This window comes from Gobio gobio (genome assembly GCF_949357685.1).
Source record: "Gobio gobio genome assembly, chromosome: 17".
Lineage (NCBI taxonomy): Eukaryota > Metazoa > Chordata > Actinopteri > Cypriniformes > Gobionidae > Gobio > Gobio gobio.
The window spans coordinates 37,398,944-37,416,518 of NC_137110.1; the positions used below are offsets into that span (position 1 = coordinate 37,398,944).

General features: G+C 39.2%; 1 protein-coding gene across 3 annotated transcripts; it reads right to left on the reverse strand.

The window, feature by feature from the left end:
* Positions 1–4,689: 4,689 nt before the first annotated feature.
* On the reverse strand, positions 4,690–17,378 carry ino80db (INO80 complex subunit Db). 3 transcript variants are annotated; one of them, XM_079841162.1, is made up of 10 exons: positions 17,319–17,378; positions 15,189–15,435; positions 14,386–15,107; positions 14,200–14,299; positions 11,421–11,633; positions 10,151–10,257; positions 9,822–9,955; positions 9,504–9,736; positions 9,271–9,428; positions 4,690–6,846 (listed from the first exon to the last, which is right to left on the reverse strand). In XM_079841162.1, the coding sequence occupies exons 2-10, from the start codon at positions 15,404–15,406 to the stop codon at positions 6,101–6,103; spliced, it is 2,631 nt and encodes an 876-aa protein (XP_079697288.1). In that variant the 5' UTR covers positions 15,407–15,435; positions 17,319–17,378; the 3' UTR covers positions 4,690–6,100. The 3 variants fall into 3 exon arrangements, with proteins under 3 accessions (XP_079697288.1, XP_079697287.1, XP_079697286.1); XM_079841161.1 differs by having other exon boundaries at positions 4,691–6,846; positions 16,999–17,370; XM_079841160.1 differs by having other exon boundaries at positions 4,692–6,846; positions 14,200–14,311; positions 16,999–17,358.
* Between the last annotated feature and the right edge of the window lie 197 nt (positions 17,379–17,575).

Sequence of the window (17,575 nt, forward strand, 5' to 3'; positions counted from 1 at the left end):
AGGGCAGGCTTGTCCTTTACATGTACCCCAGCGGCTTTGCAAAATAGCGTTCTTTGCATAAACGTGTTTCTCGAGTTAGAACTGCAAAAGTAAGCTTAAATCTGATACAGACATTTATTTACTTCACCTTTGAGAGCAAAATTAAAAGGGGGGGGGGGGGGTGAAGTGTGAAAGAGACAATGTGAAATCTGTGTGAGAGTTACGTTAGACATACAAGCTGCAGGGGCTCCATGCAGTTCACCGTTAAATGAATCGTTCGATGCGACATCCCTAAGAAACATTAACACATTACCTCTCCACAGGGGACCAATATCCTGAACTTCTATCAGCAGGAAGCTAATTATAAAAACGCTTGCGTCTGTGTGTTTGAAAGAGAGCTGCTGAAATACAGAGAGAATATTATCTTGTCACCAAATGTCAGATCTGGATAAAAAGAAGGAGTTTGTGAAGGTCAACCTGCACTGCTTAAAGAGCATTATTGCGGTGACCTGCTCATCTCTTTTCAGAGAGCTCTCAGAACCTGCCATCCCTTTTAATTTATTTTCCCCTGCAGCCCGACTTCAAACGCTCCTTATTTCATTTCATCCGTTCCATACTTAGAGATTTAATCCCATCCTATATGAGATTAGCTAGTTAATGTGCTTTCAAATAACCATTAATGAGTTCCTAAATTGTTTCTGCTCTCCGATGGTGAAAATTAAATCACTCTCATTTAAAGTGAACTACTTTGATGATGGAGTAGATGGAGAAAGGCTCTTACCCATTAATTTTAGATAAACAAAGGCTAATCCTTTGCTAACAACCTCCCAATAAAATCTCTGCAATTTTAAAAATGGTTAGAATCTCCAGACAGACGTCTGGCCTGGGTCAACTGTATGTGTTTATCTGTTTGTGTTGGGCACATATAAGATCAAAATCGAATTATTATCCTTCCCTGTTCAATAGCAATTTTACTGTTTAATTTGCTGGGTCCCAAGCTATTTTCCTTGTATAACTCTTGAGGTTGGCACAGGATGGCATTTGCCACAGCTAGATAATGGCTTAAGGGCGGGATGGACATGAGGGCAGCATCAAACTGTAGGAACAGGATGCTCTGTTCATGTGGATGTTCCCTGCAGGGACAACAACGTGCTGTCTGTTCTGAGGTGTGTTTCAGCGGAAGTGTGCCATTTACCAGCTGGTTGTATCCGGGTGATGCACTTTTGAGACAGTTTGTGGCAGATCACCCATCCAACACTTGATTGTTCTATGGAAGGAAAGAAAAGAGGCTTGATTAGTACATACATATTAGTTATTAAAGAAAATGATGAGAAAAAAGACTGAAAGAAAATTACATTGCTAATAATGCTGCTTTAAATAATTGCTTGTCTAATAATATTTTTAAATCTTTTACAAAAATGTAATTGTTACAGAGAGATGTTCAGCAATTTTAGGCCGTAGTGTCACTACAAAAAAAAACTTGAATTGACATTGTAAAAGTACAATTGTGAAAATGATAGGAAAATATGAAAAACAATATTCATTTTTCATGAAGACATCATTTAATGTCTTAATTTTTTGTTTGTAACAAGTACTACATTTTGTAGAAAAAGATTTACACATTTAAATTCAATTAGTAATTACATTATAATAATAATGTTACTACAATACTACACTAAAATATATTTTTTGAAGTTGTAAATAAAACAGATTATTGGACTGTTTTCATTCAAATTTCACGTTTATTTCAGCTTGCCATTTCTTTGTCATTATTTGTTAAATTTACTAGCAATTTCTGAATTGTTTCAAATTAAATCCTAAACTAACTTTTTTCAGTGATAGTGTCAAAGATCAGACAATCATTTATGCCATGATAATACCATAAGTGCCAGGAGTAACCAGACTAGATTTGCCTTGTCTGCTTTAAATTTGTTTTGTATTGTTGTTTTTTATTAATCAACCAAACTAATGTAATTAGTTAAGATGAGACTACACTGAGTGAGCTGACTTACTAAGATAAGGCGTCTTGGGCATACACTAGCAAACAACTCATCTCTAAATTAGCTTTATTCACATAGCGAATGAGTTGAATATTAGCACTGGTGTTAAATACAATAACAGAATGACAGACAGGTGGGACACATATTGCATTTCGAATGCAATGATTGGATGAACATTTTATGGTCCTACCTTCCACAGAAGATATAATACATTTAGACCCTAACCCTAAGTGCACTTAACTTGGTGATTGATTGCTATCAGGATGTGAAGAGACTTTCAACCAGCATAACAAAAAAATTCTGGAACAAATCACCTAGGCTACTCTGCCTTTAAATGTATTTAAAAAAGGTTGCAGGTCTTGATTTTTGAAAATCGAAATATCAACTCACAAGACGTGAACCCAGACGTAGGCTATAACAACAGCAACAAAGAGGCTGTGGTAACATTACAGCTAAAAAAAACATTTGGTTATTGGAGTGAAAAATTGTGTGGGAGTTAAGCACGATCGATTTTCTGAAGCATTGTGCAATGCGTTCGCTCACCAGTTTACCTCAGTGCCCGTGGGTCAAGAGGCCTTGACGCTAACAGATAGGCTGCGTGTGATGCACCATTGTGCCCTGGACCACTTTGATACTCACAGACGATTGCGCTTGTAGAAGCTGTTCATGTGGAATCATGGGGGCGTTAAACCTTGTCATGGCCTAACAGCAGCCCTGGCATATCTGGAGCCATAATGATAAGATCTCATCACTGTGACAGTTTATGCAACTGTCATTTCTCTCTGCCAGTCTCTCCATCCTCTCCCTCCCCCTTCAGCTCTGCTCGTTCCCTTACTAAAAAACGCGAGAGAAACCGTGTAATCACATTTTCTCGGCACCTGCTTCAACAATTGTTATGTGGGAAACACGTCCGTGCACGAGGTCGCAGTTGTCGTGTCACTGGCCATAATAACATCCATTACATCGGAATCAATCAGCTCGTCCCCGGAGACGGCAGACCATGATTAACTGGTCTGTCGCCCATCATTTGACGCGCCATTTGTCACTTTCACTCCGCGGCGCGTTGGGTAGGGTAGTGCTTCAAACTGAAACATTACCGCAGAAGCCACATGCTAAGAGGACTGTGCTATGAATGTTTTAGCAGACTGTGACTGCAACGCTACAACAGAAATAGAAACAGAGGCAGAGTCGAAGCAGCCAGGCACTTGGAGCGGGAGTACAGTATGGGAGCCGTTGCTAGGTAACGCCAGAGCCCCGGGCTCGCGCGGAGGAGCATCCTCGCGCCCCTCTTAGCGTTGAGATGATGAAAGAAAATTGATTTGCGTCCGTACTGTCTTTATGTGCAGTATCGTCGCTTGTTTCATGGTAAATGTGCTGACCAATTTCGAGATGTCAGTTTATCAGACAAATTATCAATACTTTACTCCAACTTGTCAATTAGTGGTGTTTCGTTAGTGAACGAATCTATAGTATTAAACGAATCCCTCCCCCACCTAAAAAGTGCCCTCATATTTTTAGACGGGTTCTTCAATAAATTGTCTTTATCAAAAGTAAACAAGCCGCATGCGCAATGAAGAGCTGCGCTTCATCGCTGACAAACCATAACTTCTAGAACATTTGAAAGTTTCCTTTCCTCCTTTGTATTTTTGGTAGGCTAAATATCCGCCCCGGGTGGTCTTTTTTGACACGAAGTATATTGTAACGGACGGTGTAAGAAACTGCTGGAAAAATGATTTAGCGCGAACTGCCCGAATGAATCAAACTGAACCGTAAACTTTTTTTCTTTTCTTTTTTTTGTGCAAAAAAAATATGATTTTGATTATATCAAAGTGATTAATTTGTGAATATGGGATTTCATTTAGATTTTAAACAGCTGAAGGAAACCAAACAAGCGACATCACTTAGGGACATGACAGCTTTTCAAACTGTTAACTTTTTAAGTAAGAAATTAATGACAGCATTTTTTGTGTGATTAACACATTTTTGGGTGAACTCCTTTAAATATCATCACAGAAAATTATTTTCAGGTCAGAATATAGTAGGCTATCTCATGACAGTGAGACTCGATCCCGAGTTGCAGGAGCATTTCATTGGTTGAACGAATACATTTTACTTGACAATAACTGGGACATTTTGTGTCATCTCGATTGCCTAAAATTCGGTCAAATGAGACAAACATGTTTTGTTGTCATTTCTCGAGTTTCACAGCAGCTTGTAGACACGCAAACTCATCTTAATAATCAGACTCATCTTGGCCTTTTAACTAATCGGTTAAGGGAATCATTCAACGGACAAAAAGACGTGTATTTACTTGTGAATTGGGATATAATCGGCACATAAAAGGTAATTAAACGAATCAAAATCCCTATCTAATATCCTCATTGCAAAAGACTGAAGCATTTTATAATGATTTGGCGCCCTCTGCCGTTTTTCAAGTAATGTTGTCATTGGCATGGTGAAAGTCCAGTGATTCCATTCAAATGAGTTAAAGATTACAATTTAAAAGCTTCTATTTTACAGTTATAATCTCTTTAGAAAACCAGCCATAGGGCTTATATGTTATGAATCATCTCGATGCCTGGTACTTTTTAGTTTGTCCATAGACTGACCTAATCCAGATATAGTCTTTTAGTGTCATCACAGCGTATTATTTGCAACACAAAACTTACAAATTGCCGCTGACAACACATTGAAATAATGAGTGCACAAAAAACCGTGGTCATAGCAGTTTTAATTCACACATTTCAAATAAAACAAATAGAATTTCTCTTACACATTGTCTACACACACGCCCACATCCAAGCACTTAAGTAACAAAAGTAAACATGTCAAGACATAAAAATACCTTGAACAAAGAAGAGGACCATAACATTTTAATAGGTTATAATAAACTTTTTTTTTGTTGACTTGATACATTCAGTGAATAAGTATAAAAAGTATATGAGACGACCCTCTGTGTGCAAGGATATCTGTCAGTATGCCTGTTGATAAAAGCAGCATTATCCAGTACAACGGCAAGTCTACCCAAACCACAATTTTACATCATTATTCATTTTATAATGATATCGAATCAAGGTTATACTTAACAGTTCTCTTTAAAAGCTTAACTGCCCAAACATGATTTCATTATATTGGTTCAGTTCGATATACTGATATATAGATATTTTCTGTTGTGGACATAAAAAGAGGCTTTCTTGGAAGCTGCTTTGGTAAGAAAGCATCTGCAAAGAACATAAATGGGAAAATGCAAATGTAGACATGGCATGACATGAGGGTAAAGGCATCATAACTACTCTCTTTAAAAGCCATGACAGGATAACCAACTATAGCTTTACACCATTTATTTCCCACAACTGCTATCACTTCAGCTAACGGCCTTACACAGGAGCACATCGAACACTCAGAATCAAAGTTTAACACTCTGAAGTAACTTTACGGTAACGTGAGAAGGTAATTACTTGCGTGAGGATTCAAAAACAGGGAGTAAATGCCTCTTAATATTTTCAGGAGTGTAATTTTGTGCATTCACAGGTTTTTACTAAGTGACAACACAAAGTGTAATTTTTGTTGATTTGCAATACACTAATTATAAAGGTGTTACACAGCTTTTATGGCAGGCACTTACACTTAGAGCAAGACCCCATAGTTTAACGGCTACTAAAAGCACATAAACACCATCTGCCAAAACAATGAGCTTTTTAATCATCACACGGGACAAAATAGTGATACAACCATGACACCTTTCCCCTTGTGTTTGCCACTGACAAGCTTGCCCATTACCTCTAAACAAGAACCACATTTTCACCAGTTACCACACATTTTCACTCATCAATAAAACTAGTTGTGAAGACTGCTACTCTATAAATATATTAAATATGTGTTTAAGGATACAAGGATATTAATGGCTAAAATCCATCTATGTTTTGCTTTTTGAAAAAAGCAACTATTTTACGCCAACAAGGAAATTTATTGCTTGATGTTCTTTCTTTGTGAGGGAAAAAGATGCAGAGGACTAAAGAGACAAACACAATGACCCTGACATTTGGAGAAGAAAAAAAAATACCTGCAACATGTTCCCTGAACACTGCGACTGTAGCAATTAAATTGGTTCTGCCTGCAGTTCAGGCCTGGTCCATAGGGGGCGCCGGTGTACTGTGGTGCGGCTGTAAGTCTGCTGGGATCCCACAGTGATTGAACAGTGGGGGGAGAAGGTGCTTGGTTTGGGACGTTGGCGATGAGGGTGAGGATGCGGGTGTGGAGCGAGTGATGGGGACAGTTTGGCTGCTCTGGTGCAAAGCGGAGAGGGCCGAACTGGGCTGACAGGGGGCTGAGGGCACGGGGGTCATTGGCGTCGAGAGGGCTGTGGACATCAGCAGGCCGTCCGAGGAAATAAGGCTGTGAAACTGTGAGGAGTCGCTGAGGGGAAGGGCGAGAACGCCCCAGGAGCCATGAGAGATGTCCTCGTCCTTGCCAAGGGGCAGATCACTCAGATCTGCTTTGGAGTTATCCATCTTAGCTAGGAGATGAGGTTGTCTCTGTGGGTATGTGCTGTCTGTGAGATGCCCCACAGAGGATGGAGGAGTCAGAGGGGGCTGTGGTGATGGAGGTGATGGGGGGAAAGCGTCTTCAGAGGTGGGGAGCAGACTGGGGTCCAGCTCCAGGCTGGAAAGAGTCTCAGCAGATAGCCGCGCACTCAGTAGATCCACGACTCCCCCCGGCATGCTACGACAATCTACCCCTTCTACGGGACCAAGCTCAGCCATTCCGCTTAGACATGCAAGGGATTCTGGGTACGAGCTCATGGCCTGCAGAACGCGAACCAATTCCTCTGCTTCCTCGGAGGTGGGCAACAGCTCACTATTCTTACCTATATGACAAATAAACATGAATTACAGAATAATAAAGGGTATAAGGGTAAAAATATAAATTCTTAAAATCCCAATCTTTTACTCTATGCCTGAATTACTCTATTTCCTGCAGTCCCACACAGCAGAATAGATCATATTTATCCTAAGTTTGCAGAAAAAACACAAAATAAAAGCATAAAAACAGGTCTTCTATTGAGTTGTTCTTGTGGCTGTGCATGATAACACAGTGAAACCAGTGTAGTCTCAATCACAAACTCTTGCTGTCATCTTAATAAATCATTCAAAAAGATTTGAATCAGTTTGATGGACCACTAAATTAAGTTATTACTGTTAGTGAAGGAATATTTTAAACAATTAGTTTCAAATATAATTGTTCAAGTGTTTGGGGCCAGAAATTTCAAAGGGAATTCATACTTTTATTCAGCAAGGATGCATTAAATAATTGTTCAAAAGAGGCAATAAAGAAAAAAGATTTCAAATTCGAATTTTACAATCGGCAAAGAATCATTTTCATGGTTTCCACAAAACTATTAAGCAGCACAACTGTTTTAAAACATTGATAATAATAAGGAATGTCTCATGAGCACCAAACCAGCATATTAGAATGATTTCTGAAGGATCATGTTACACTAAAGACTGGAGTAATGATGCTGAAAATTCAGCTTTGCCATCACAGTAATAAATTACATTTTAAAATATATTAAAACAGAAAAGCTTTTTTTAAATTGTAATAAAGTTTCACAATATCACTGTTTTAATGTATTTTGGATTAATTAAATGCAGCCTTGGTGAGTATAAGTGACTTTTAAAAGCATAAAAAAATCTTACCGACCCCAAACGTTTGAAAAATAGTGTGTATATATACTTTATATTTGTATTTCTTTTACTGTCCACCAAGGTGGAAATTTGTCTTTGACTTAACCAACACATAAAATAACTAGACAGGCAATGTTAAGAAAAAACTAAAGTAAAACACAGATAGATTCACATAACATAAATAAAAATTCATTCGATTTATCAGTCACTTGTGGAGTTGAGAATTTGAATGGCATTTAGAAGGAAAGACCTCTTAAACACATTTTTGTTTGCTAGAGGGGTTCTATACCGCCTTCCTGATTTCAAGGGCTCAAATTGACTAAAGAGAGGGTGAGAGCTTTCTGCAAGGATACCTCTCGCCGCCTTCTTTGCCCTTTCAACAAAGTTGTGTTAAGGGCTTCAGTGGTCTACCAACTATTTTACTTGCCATAGACACAATTCTGTTAAGTTTGTTCTTAGATCTACAGGTTACACTTTCTACAATGGATTTGTACACCAGTTCTAAAATATGCTGACTAACCCCAAGGCCACTGAGTTTTCTAAGAAGAAATAGTCGCTGCGAGCATCTTTTGAAAATATACTCTGAATTTTCAACAAAGCTCACTTTTGAGTCCAGAATTGAGCCCAGGCATTTAAAACTCTCCACAATTTCAACTTGTTGACCCTCAAATGAAATTGACTGGATCATCATGTCTCGTTTTGTGCACATATATAGTTATTTTGTCTTAGCGACATTCATTTCTAATTGGCTAGCAAGACACCAAGTGTCCATGGCCTTAGTGTGAGCCAGATAGGCAGCATCAATTTTCCTTTTATATATAATAATTTATATATAATACAGTGGTATATTATACATTATGTAATGATAGTTTTACACATAACTTTTTGGTTGTTTATCTGTTAAATAGCATGTTATACATGGCCTGTTGTACAATTTGGTCACACTTTAGATTAGGGTCCAATTCTCACTATTAACTAACTATTAACTATGACTTTTGCCTCAATAAACTCCTAATTAAGGCTAATTAATTGTTAGTAAGGTAGTTGTTACGTTTAGTAATTGGGTAGGATTAGAAATGTAGAATAAAGTCATGCAGAATAAGGCATTAATATGCGCTTTAAAAGTACTAATAAACAGCCAATATCCTAGTAAAATGCATGCTAATAAGCAACAAGTTAATAGAGAGAATTGACCGTTCGCAAAGACCCGCCCCCTTTAGTTACTGTTGCTATGACCGACAAGCCGCGCTCTCACACCACACGTTGACGCAGTGAAAAACACATCGCAGAGCAAAGAGGATACTGACAACGCACTGACATTACTTTTAATATGAAACTAAGTCTCAACAAAAATGGCAGATTCAGCGGATGGCAGATTATGATTGGTCAGATCACTGTCAATCAAACTCCCGGCGAAGGGTGAATTGGACCCTAAACTAAAGTGTTACCTACAATTTAAATTTCCTTGAATAAATGAATGAATAAATGGAATATTGTTTCCAAAAGCAAAATAGACATTATTACTGAAATATACAGAAATGAATCAGAATCTAATCAAATCTAAAAATCTGAACTGACACCCTGCCCTAATATTATAGCACTATTACCTTCAAAAAGATCAAAATCCTGCAAGTCGTCCGGGAGTCGAGGGAGAACATCTGAGAAATCCTCCTGATTCAACTCTAGGTCATGTGGAATGTCACTGATGTCATTGGTGATGTCATCTGGAAATTCATCTGCACTTAAATCGGGAGTTAAAGGGCTCCTGCAAAACACAAAGACAATGAGTGCGCAGTCACAGACACACACAAATACACACGCAAACACACTCGGCTTTCACCTTATGCCAGAAGGCTGAGTGGGCAGGCACAAAATGGAAGGCATTCCCAGGTTGCCTTGGGGTAGCGCAGGAGGAATGGGTTTCTGAGGGCGCTTTGGTGCTCCTCGCTTGCCTTTCTTCTTATGCTTCTTACTGAGTGCTGGAGGCTTGGCTTTCTTCAGTGGCCTGTGCCTCTGAATCTGCTGGTGGTGGTGGTACGTTCTCCGGCTGATATCACCTCGAAGGAAATTGTCCTGTAAAGTACCATTAGCGCACATATGGATAAATTAGTTACTAGCAAAAGTTTATTACGCAATGAAATAGTCTTCTGTTTCTCACCATTTTCTTGGCATGCTCATCACAAAGTGGCGTCTGGTGCGTGATGTCAAAGACAGGGATGGAACACTGAGCTCCATCTGCAAAGCGAGCAGTGCAGCTTGAGAACAGCTGCTGTGAATGGTTCTGAAGGATATCTACAGAGTGCCATTAAGGACACAACACAGGGAACGCAGAAAATCGTAAAACGTTAGTCAATCACCAAAGCAGATGGTTCACAGGGAAAATCGTTCTGAATGCAGATGAACAGCCAAAAGCAAGTCTGCTATTGTTTCATAGGTAGATTTGAGTTGCTCTGACTAATTCAAAGAATAGCTACTTTGAGAGGATACGTTGAAAGCAGTGCCTGGTGAACGGTAAGGCTGAATTTCTGCAGTCTTCACCTTTCACGATAGCCAAACACAAACCTGAGTCATCTCCAGCCAATGGTACTGCAGTGCTGTGGAATCAAAACATAAGAAAACAACTAAAGAAACATGAAAACATGTCGAGCACATCAGAGGTGTAAATCGGACGTTTCATCAGAATACCTTATAGATCTGGTACTGATTCTCTTAGTCAGCGATACGATATTCGATGATATCTCAATTCTTGGAGAGATACCATTAGGAATTGATAGGATTCAGGGGCCTGCGATTGATCTATCAATTGCTCGGATATTATGTGCCTTTTTTACCAGTCACTAGTTACTTTTTTTGAAAGAGGACCTATTATGCATTTTTACAAAGTCTTGATTTTGTTTTTAGGGTCTACTCTGATGGTTTTCATGCTTGAACGTTAAAAAAACAACTTATTTCTCACACAGTTTACACAGTTGCAGCACCTCTCTTTCCAGTCTGTCAGTAACGCTCTGTTCAGACCAATCAGCGCACATTGTGCTTTTCAGAAGGAGGGGCTTCTTTTCCTTCTGAAAAGCACAATGTGCGCTGATTGGCCAGCTGGATCAGTGTGTTGTGATTGGTCAACTGATTTGAGTAAGTTTCTAAAATGTCACGCCCTTACCATAACCGCATTAGGCCTGGGGTGGAAAAACACACTACAAACACAACTCAGGCCTCCTCCCCTTTTTTTATGGCTTGGGCGGGAATTATTTACGAGGAAAATTGTGACTTCTACGTCCGGAATAAAACTCATGACTACAATTGAAGTGTTTCAGGGAGTTCAGAAACACAATATTTTTTACACTCAAACAGCAACATTACACACACTAAAGAAAGTTGAAAATGTAAAGCATAATAGATCCTCTTTAACTCACAAATGCAGCTAAAATATAACATGAACATTTAATTGAATTCTCTTAAAATTGCAAATGCTGTATCCCAATAGGCACATTCACAACAAAACAATGAAGTCGCACATGAGATCATCAATCGTCTGATGAGAGCTCATCATTGGCTTGAGCAAAGACAACAGTCAACCAAGTCTTTCAGGCTTCTGTGCTCTCTAAAATGTGCAAATCTAGTATGCCCATTAAGACATACACAATAAAATGAGGCACTCAACGATGTTGAAAAGTTACTGATATTGTATGCATTGCATCAATACATCATCGCATCAATATAACGTATCGGGGATACACCCCGAATGCATGTGTATTTTTACCTGGAGGGTGTGGAGGTCTCATTATGTTGTTCCTGAATAAGCTGTGCGGTGTGGTGAGGTTCCTCTCTCGCTGCCTGCAGCAGGGCCTTACGAAGGGCATGCTGGGATCTCTTCTCTCTCCTGAAGCCCCTCTGCTCCCTGCAAAGGTGCGTGTGTTTTTGTCTCAGGTATGAGCAGAAGCCTGCCAAACGCCCAGCACGGGAACTGCTGGCACTGTGAGACGGGAAAGAGAATTCTCTAGATCAGCAGTTTTCAAACTGTGGGTTGCGATACACTGGTGGGTCACTGAGTGGAAATAAGTATTAATATTCATGCCATGCAAATTCAAGTGTGTCACAGATCACTGCAGTGTTCTCAGCACCCAGATAATTATTACTATTATCGTCGGTTCTTTAAATGAAGCATTCAAAAAGAATCACACTGAATGAACATACTTACTGACCTGAAGGCTGCTATTAATTTGGCTAATAAATATTTTACTCAACAAAAAAAATGTAGTGGGTCTTAAGATTGATTTTTATCTCTCTTCGTGGATCAGAGCATGAAAAGGTTTGCAAACACTTGCTCTAGGTCAGTGGTTCTCAACCAGGGGGCCTAAAGATGACAAAGCAAGCATTGAAATAAGCTAAAACAACAAAAACACAAGATATTTCTTATTTTATTTTACCCTCTCTACAACTGTTTTTTTTTTCTTTTTCTTTGAAGAACCAGGGTTTCCCCAGTCTTAAAAAACCTGGATTTTTGAGGAAGCCTAATTTTAGGTCATTTCTAGGCCTGAAAAAAGTCATGTAAATTTAAAAAAAAAGGGCATTTTATAATGAATAAATAGTTTGTATAAATTTGTATTTACACAGGGTTCCCACTCTTTCATGAACACCAGATTCAAGGACTTTTTCAAGCACCATTTATTTTATTTCAAGCACCTATCAGATTCATAACCCAGCATATGTAGTATCACAAAAGACCTCTTAAAGTAGGCTATTTAAAGGAACATGCTGACTTTTTGGGACTTCAGCTTATTCACCGAGTTAGATAAGTTCATGCATACCATTCTCATCTCCGTGTCTGGTTGTGTCTCAACTCTGTCTGACACACCCACCGCTAGCCTAGCTTAGCACAAAGACTGGAGGTAAATGGCTCCATCTAGCCTACTGCTCAATAAGTGACAAAATAACATCAACATTTTCCTATTTACATGTTGTGATGTGTATAGTTACATCGTGTACTAAGACTGACGGAAAATTAAAAGTTGTGATTTTCTAGACCGATATGGCTAGGAACTATATTCTCATTCCTGCGTAATAATCAAGGAACTTTGAGCCGTACCATGGGTGCAGCGACACAATGATATTACACAGCTTCTGAAAATAGTCCCCAGCACTCTCTCTGTGACAGCAGGTTGTCACGTTGGTTATGTTGACAGAAGTTAGCCTATTTTCAGGTGCTGCGTAATATCATTGCTTCGCTGCACCCAAAGTACGGCAGCAAAGTTCCTTGATTATTACGCAGGAATGAGAGTATAGTTCCTAGGCTAGCCATATCGGCCTAGAAAATCGCAACTTTTCTTTTTTTTTAAGCAAGTGTATGAACTGCTCTCCATCGGTTCAAGTTTTTTTCCCGCTACCTCTCCACCCCCCGAACATAAGCAACGTTTCATTCTGTCTTTAAAAGCACAAAGTAGGAACATTTTTGAAATAACACCATTCAAAACAAAACATTTTTCAAATTTAATTCAAGCACTTTCAATGACCTATATTTGTTTTCAAATACTTTCCAGGCCTTGAATCCATGTGTCTGAAATTACATTTTTTTCAAGTACTTTCAAGAAGTGTGGGAACCCTGTTTACAGTATGACAAATTCTAAAATATTTTATCAGGTAGAAATTAGTAACTAAAAGTTTAACAAATATTCCTATTAATTAATCCTTATCCAGTACACAATGAACAAAAAGCCATGCAAATTATTTGGTTAAAAAGAGTGGGAACATTCAGAATATTCAAATTCTTGCTATTTAATTTACAGAATCTAGGAATGTCAGGCCTTCAAATATTGTTGTGAACAATAGTGGCCTTGGAGTCAAAAAGGTTGAGAACCACTGCTCTAGTTTTTACCTTCCAAACATTACTTTAAAAGATCACTTGTTGTGTTTCCATCACCTTGTTTTTATTCGCATTTTGAAGTACCACATCAGAAATGAGCGATGGAAACGGCAAATTTTGGAAAAAAGAAATCCCTTAATTCTCACAAAAAAGTTTTTACACTCGCTTGAGGCGAGTTAATGCGGATAAAACACACAATATAATAAAAATAAATTCCCACATGAATAATCAGCTGTTTCTGCTGATGGTGTTTTATTTACTGTTGGTTACTAGGTTACCAATACCACCATCATCTGCTCAAACAACTTGATGGAACTGCACCTATTTCGCATGTTTGTTTGTTTTATTTTTTTGTGAACTTTGAAAAGACTCGCTTCACATTTGGATGGAATCCCAGCTACTGAAGCAATTGAAAGTCCAAATTATATTTGTACTTTACCCTTTCATGTGAAAGGAGATTTTAAATTCAATTATTATATTGTGTGAGAAAGAAGCCATGTAGTGATAGGAGAAGTTGCATTTTATCAGTCATTATATAAAAAATGTAGCTGCAGAATACCACAATTGACCAATCAGAATCAAGTATTCAGAGCTCTGCACTATAATGTGGGTTAATCTTTGTGTTTGGCATTAAAATAGGTGGTGGATGGATGATTGTCAGACTGATGGATTACTGTACCTTTCCTCAAAGTGCTTCTCTTGTAGTCTCTGGCATTGATATGACACTAGTTTCCCCAAGTCTCCATCTTCCTCTTCACTGTCTTCTGACCAATCAAGCCCTAGAACACAAGCTGTGTTTGTCATTAAAACAAACTAAAGCTAGACTCATTTTAAAATGTTAAAATCTCAGGTCACAATTACCTACCTAAATGTGGGTTCAGGTCTTGGCACCTCCCCTCGTGTTGGTCCATCAATCTGTGGAACTTCTGCAAACATGGAGCACGTTGCTGCATTTTTATTAATCGTCTATGCATGTCATCACGGCTTGGTGCCATAAGCGCAGCTGCAGGGGCAACCTTTTTATCAAACGCATGATTAAGGTCCAGTTTAATTTTGTTATCAGTTGGAGCCGTGTCTATTGAGCCCTTATGGCTCTCCGGAAGTGTTGATGAGGTTTTGAATAATGAACCTGAACGAACTGCAGGAGTTTGTAGGGTTGCTGTTTGAGGGGAGGAGGGAACTATGGGTGTTTGTGTGGTTCTTCCAGTCTGTGGAGGAGGGAGACAAGGACGTGGAAGGGTTGAAGAAAGAGAGGAGGTTCTGAGATGGTTTGGGAAGGCTGGATCCACACTGTGATCTTGCGGTTTCTGCTTATGGTTCAGAGCTTGGCTTTCTTGGGGTTTCTTCAGGAATGTGCCACTTGATTTGAACATTTTTTCTCCCCTGCAAAAGGCGAAGGGATCTGAGGGGAGTAGACAAGCCAGGGAGGGTGGTGGGGATGGAGGTAAAAGCTCAAGACCGTTGTGTGTTTTCAGAGCCAGGGATGGAACGGTAATTTTGAGGGCCAAAGACTCAATGGTATCTTGTTTCTTCTTTCGCTCCTTCTTGGGGAGGACACCCATAACCTGAAGGTGACTATTACAATACCTAAAAGACAAACAGATTGTTTCCAGTACTCTTGAAACATGCACATCTTTTCTTTAAACATTTGTTAATCCACAAACTTACTTGCGATCATGAGCCTTGGGTATTGGGTTGGTGCAACGCTGGCTATTGTACTTGGCTACATATTCACACTGCCTGAAGGGAGCGGTCCGGTCCTCAAGCACATGGCGGATGCAGAAAGCATAACCATTGAGCCTGCGCTGCTTGCAAAGCTTTGGACTATATGAACACAGAGGCTTGTGGTCCACCTCCGAGTAGTGGATGTGTTTGCCTTCATACATCCCAGGGCTGGAACTCTACGGAACATCAGCTGATGAAGGGGGAAAAAAACAGAATGTGAATGAGACAAAAGTGTGACGAAAGCATTGAGTCAACTACCAAAATTTTAATTCAGCTTCTGCTTTACATTCTAAATTATTTAAATGTTTTATATATATATATATATATATATATAAATAAATTAATTGTACAACAATACAATAGATATTTATCAGGTATAAAATGCACTATACTTTTAAGGCTGAAATACACAACATTACTTTTGCCCCATTTCTGCAGATTTTGGGCAGTTGTTTTTTTTCTCTCTCAGATTTCAAAGAATGATATTGTCACATATTTTCATTTGTCCAAGCATCTCCTTGAAACTAGGTGCACGTTTTTGCATTCGTTTTTTGTGTTCAAAATGACTTTAAAGTCTGGTGTAGTGTGTGATCCTCAGTCAGTTTCATGTGTGATGCTCAGTTTTTCTCTAACCATTTACAAAGTCGGCAAGTGTATAATGCCTAGTGCTTTAAAATCTCTTCAGTGTAGTGTATTCCAGCCTTTACTGTAATCTTCATTATATTAATCTCAATCACAGGAAGCTCCAGTTTTCCCTACAGCTCCCCTAAACTGTAAAGTTTCCAGAGACATAATGATAGTTGACATTTGAAGAGCACAGAAATCAAACCTCTCAGCTCTTCCATTATTATTGTGCTCCTTCTTAGTGAGTTTCCAGCACACACCAACGTATAAAAACCATGAAGGTTATGCATCTGTACTTACTATACAGCTATCAAACAACTATAATAAAACCATGAATATAAAAAAGACACTTATCGGCAGGTCAAGGGACATCCCATTTAAAATAGCTTTAAATATTTATGTTGCAGTCACCTCCAAAACCTAACAAATCTGAACTCTGCATTTCAAAGCACTCATGAAAGTATGCAGTGTGTGGTAGGCTGCTCAGCATAAACAGAACAAACCATTAAATACTAAAGTGACAGGAAGATGTAAAAGTAGCCCGTTTTAAGCAATCAATGACACTTGAGAAAAACAGCTGGTGTAAGCAGAGATTTTAGCAGGTGAAACACTAAATCATAAAATGGATCGTAAAAGTGTTTGGGCACAGTACAATACGCTTGACATGCAAAGCAACTTTGAAAACGCAAGGGGACGGTGGACAACCCGCCTACTACTCTATCATGTACTTGGGCAGCACTATCAGTTACTTTTGAGGCAAGGATTGAGCAAGTTGGGTGTAGCGCCTGTAGAAACATTTTAATTCTTTTTCCGGAAGATAGAGTCAAAATCAGAGCGGCAGAATCTATTTCTTTGTTGCGTCGTACAAATATTTCGAAACTTTGTAACGGTCATCGGAATATTTTTAAGTGCGAGAGACAATCAGGACCGATAATGAGCAAAATACCTGTCAAACGAGAATATCCGTTGTCGACGACCGGAGACATTTGAAAGTTTCGGGGTTGTATTTATTAGTTAAATTGTGATTAGTTTCGTGAGTTTACGTTTTAGTAATATTACCATAAAAATTTGTATCAGATACACATTTTGACGACAAACATTTCTTTATTTCTGCGCAATTCGTAGTTACCGTTGGCCTGTGAAACTTCCAGAATCCCCCCCGAGTCGAGTAACGAGGCACCCGCCTTGCAGTGCGTGATAAGCGGTCTTCCGCCTTTACTTGAGTCCGTTGCTTCCCGGCAGCAGCTCAGCCTCCGATCACTGCGGCCTGTGCTAAACAAGCTACGCTGATCTTTTCATACGGTCGACGGCTATTACTCTCAGCGGGGATATTCCGCCTCTACCTTTCCACGTAACGCTAGCAGATTTAGTTTTTTAACGCGTCGATATAATTTTGTACGAATCCTACTGGCACATCTTTGTGGAATATTGAGATAAAACTAGCCGTACACAAAGAGAAGGGGGTGTTGGTTTAGTCATCGGATGCGAGGCTTCTTACAGCACAACTACAGGCACTGGGGGGACATGACAACAGCCAACAGTGCAACAACAACCTCTGCAACCATTTTGGAATTCAACTTTGTATGTTCATTGTCGGCTTTTAGAAAGATGACAGATCTCGCAAACACACAATATAGAATGAACATTTGAGTGCCCAGCTGTCAGAAGTGTTCGGACCAGCGTGAAGTTTAATTTAAGCCGCTTTC

What these genes read in the sequence shown, in the direction of transcription:
- ino80db (XM_079841160.1), bottom strand. Translation starts at nt 15,406, where the DNA reads ATGTATGAAGGCAAACACATCCACTACTCGGAGGTGGACCACAAGCCT. An exon ending in AGACCTGAACCCACATTTAG is followed by an intron (nt 14,312 to 14,385) that starts GTAGGTAATTGT and finishes TGACAAACACAG; the next exon opens with CTTGTGTTCTAGGGCTTGAT. An exon ending in CACCAGGCACTGCTTTCAAC is followed by an intron (nt 9,956 to 10,150) that starts GTATCCTCTCAA and finishes GGCACTCTGTAG; the next exon opens with ATATCCTTCAGAACCATTCA.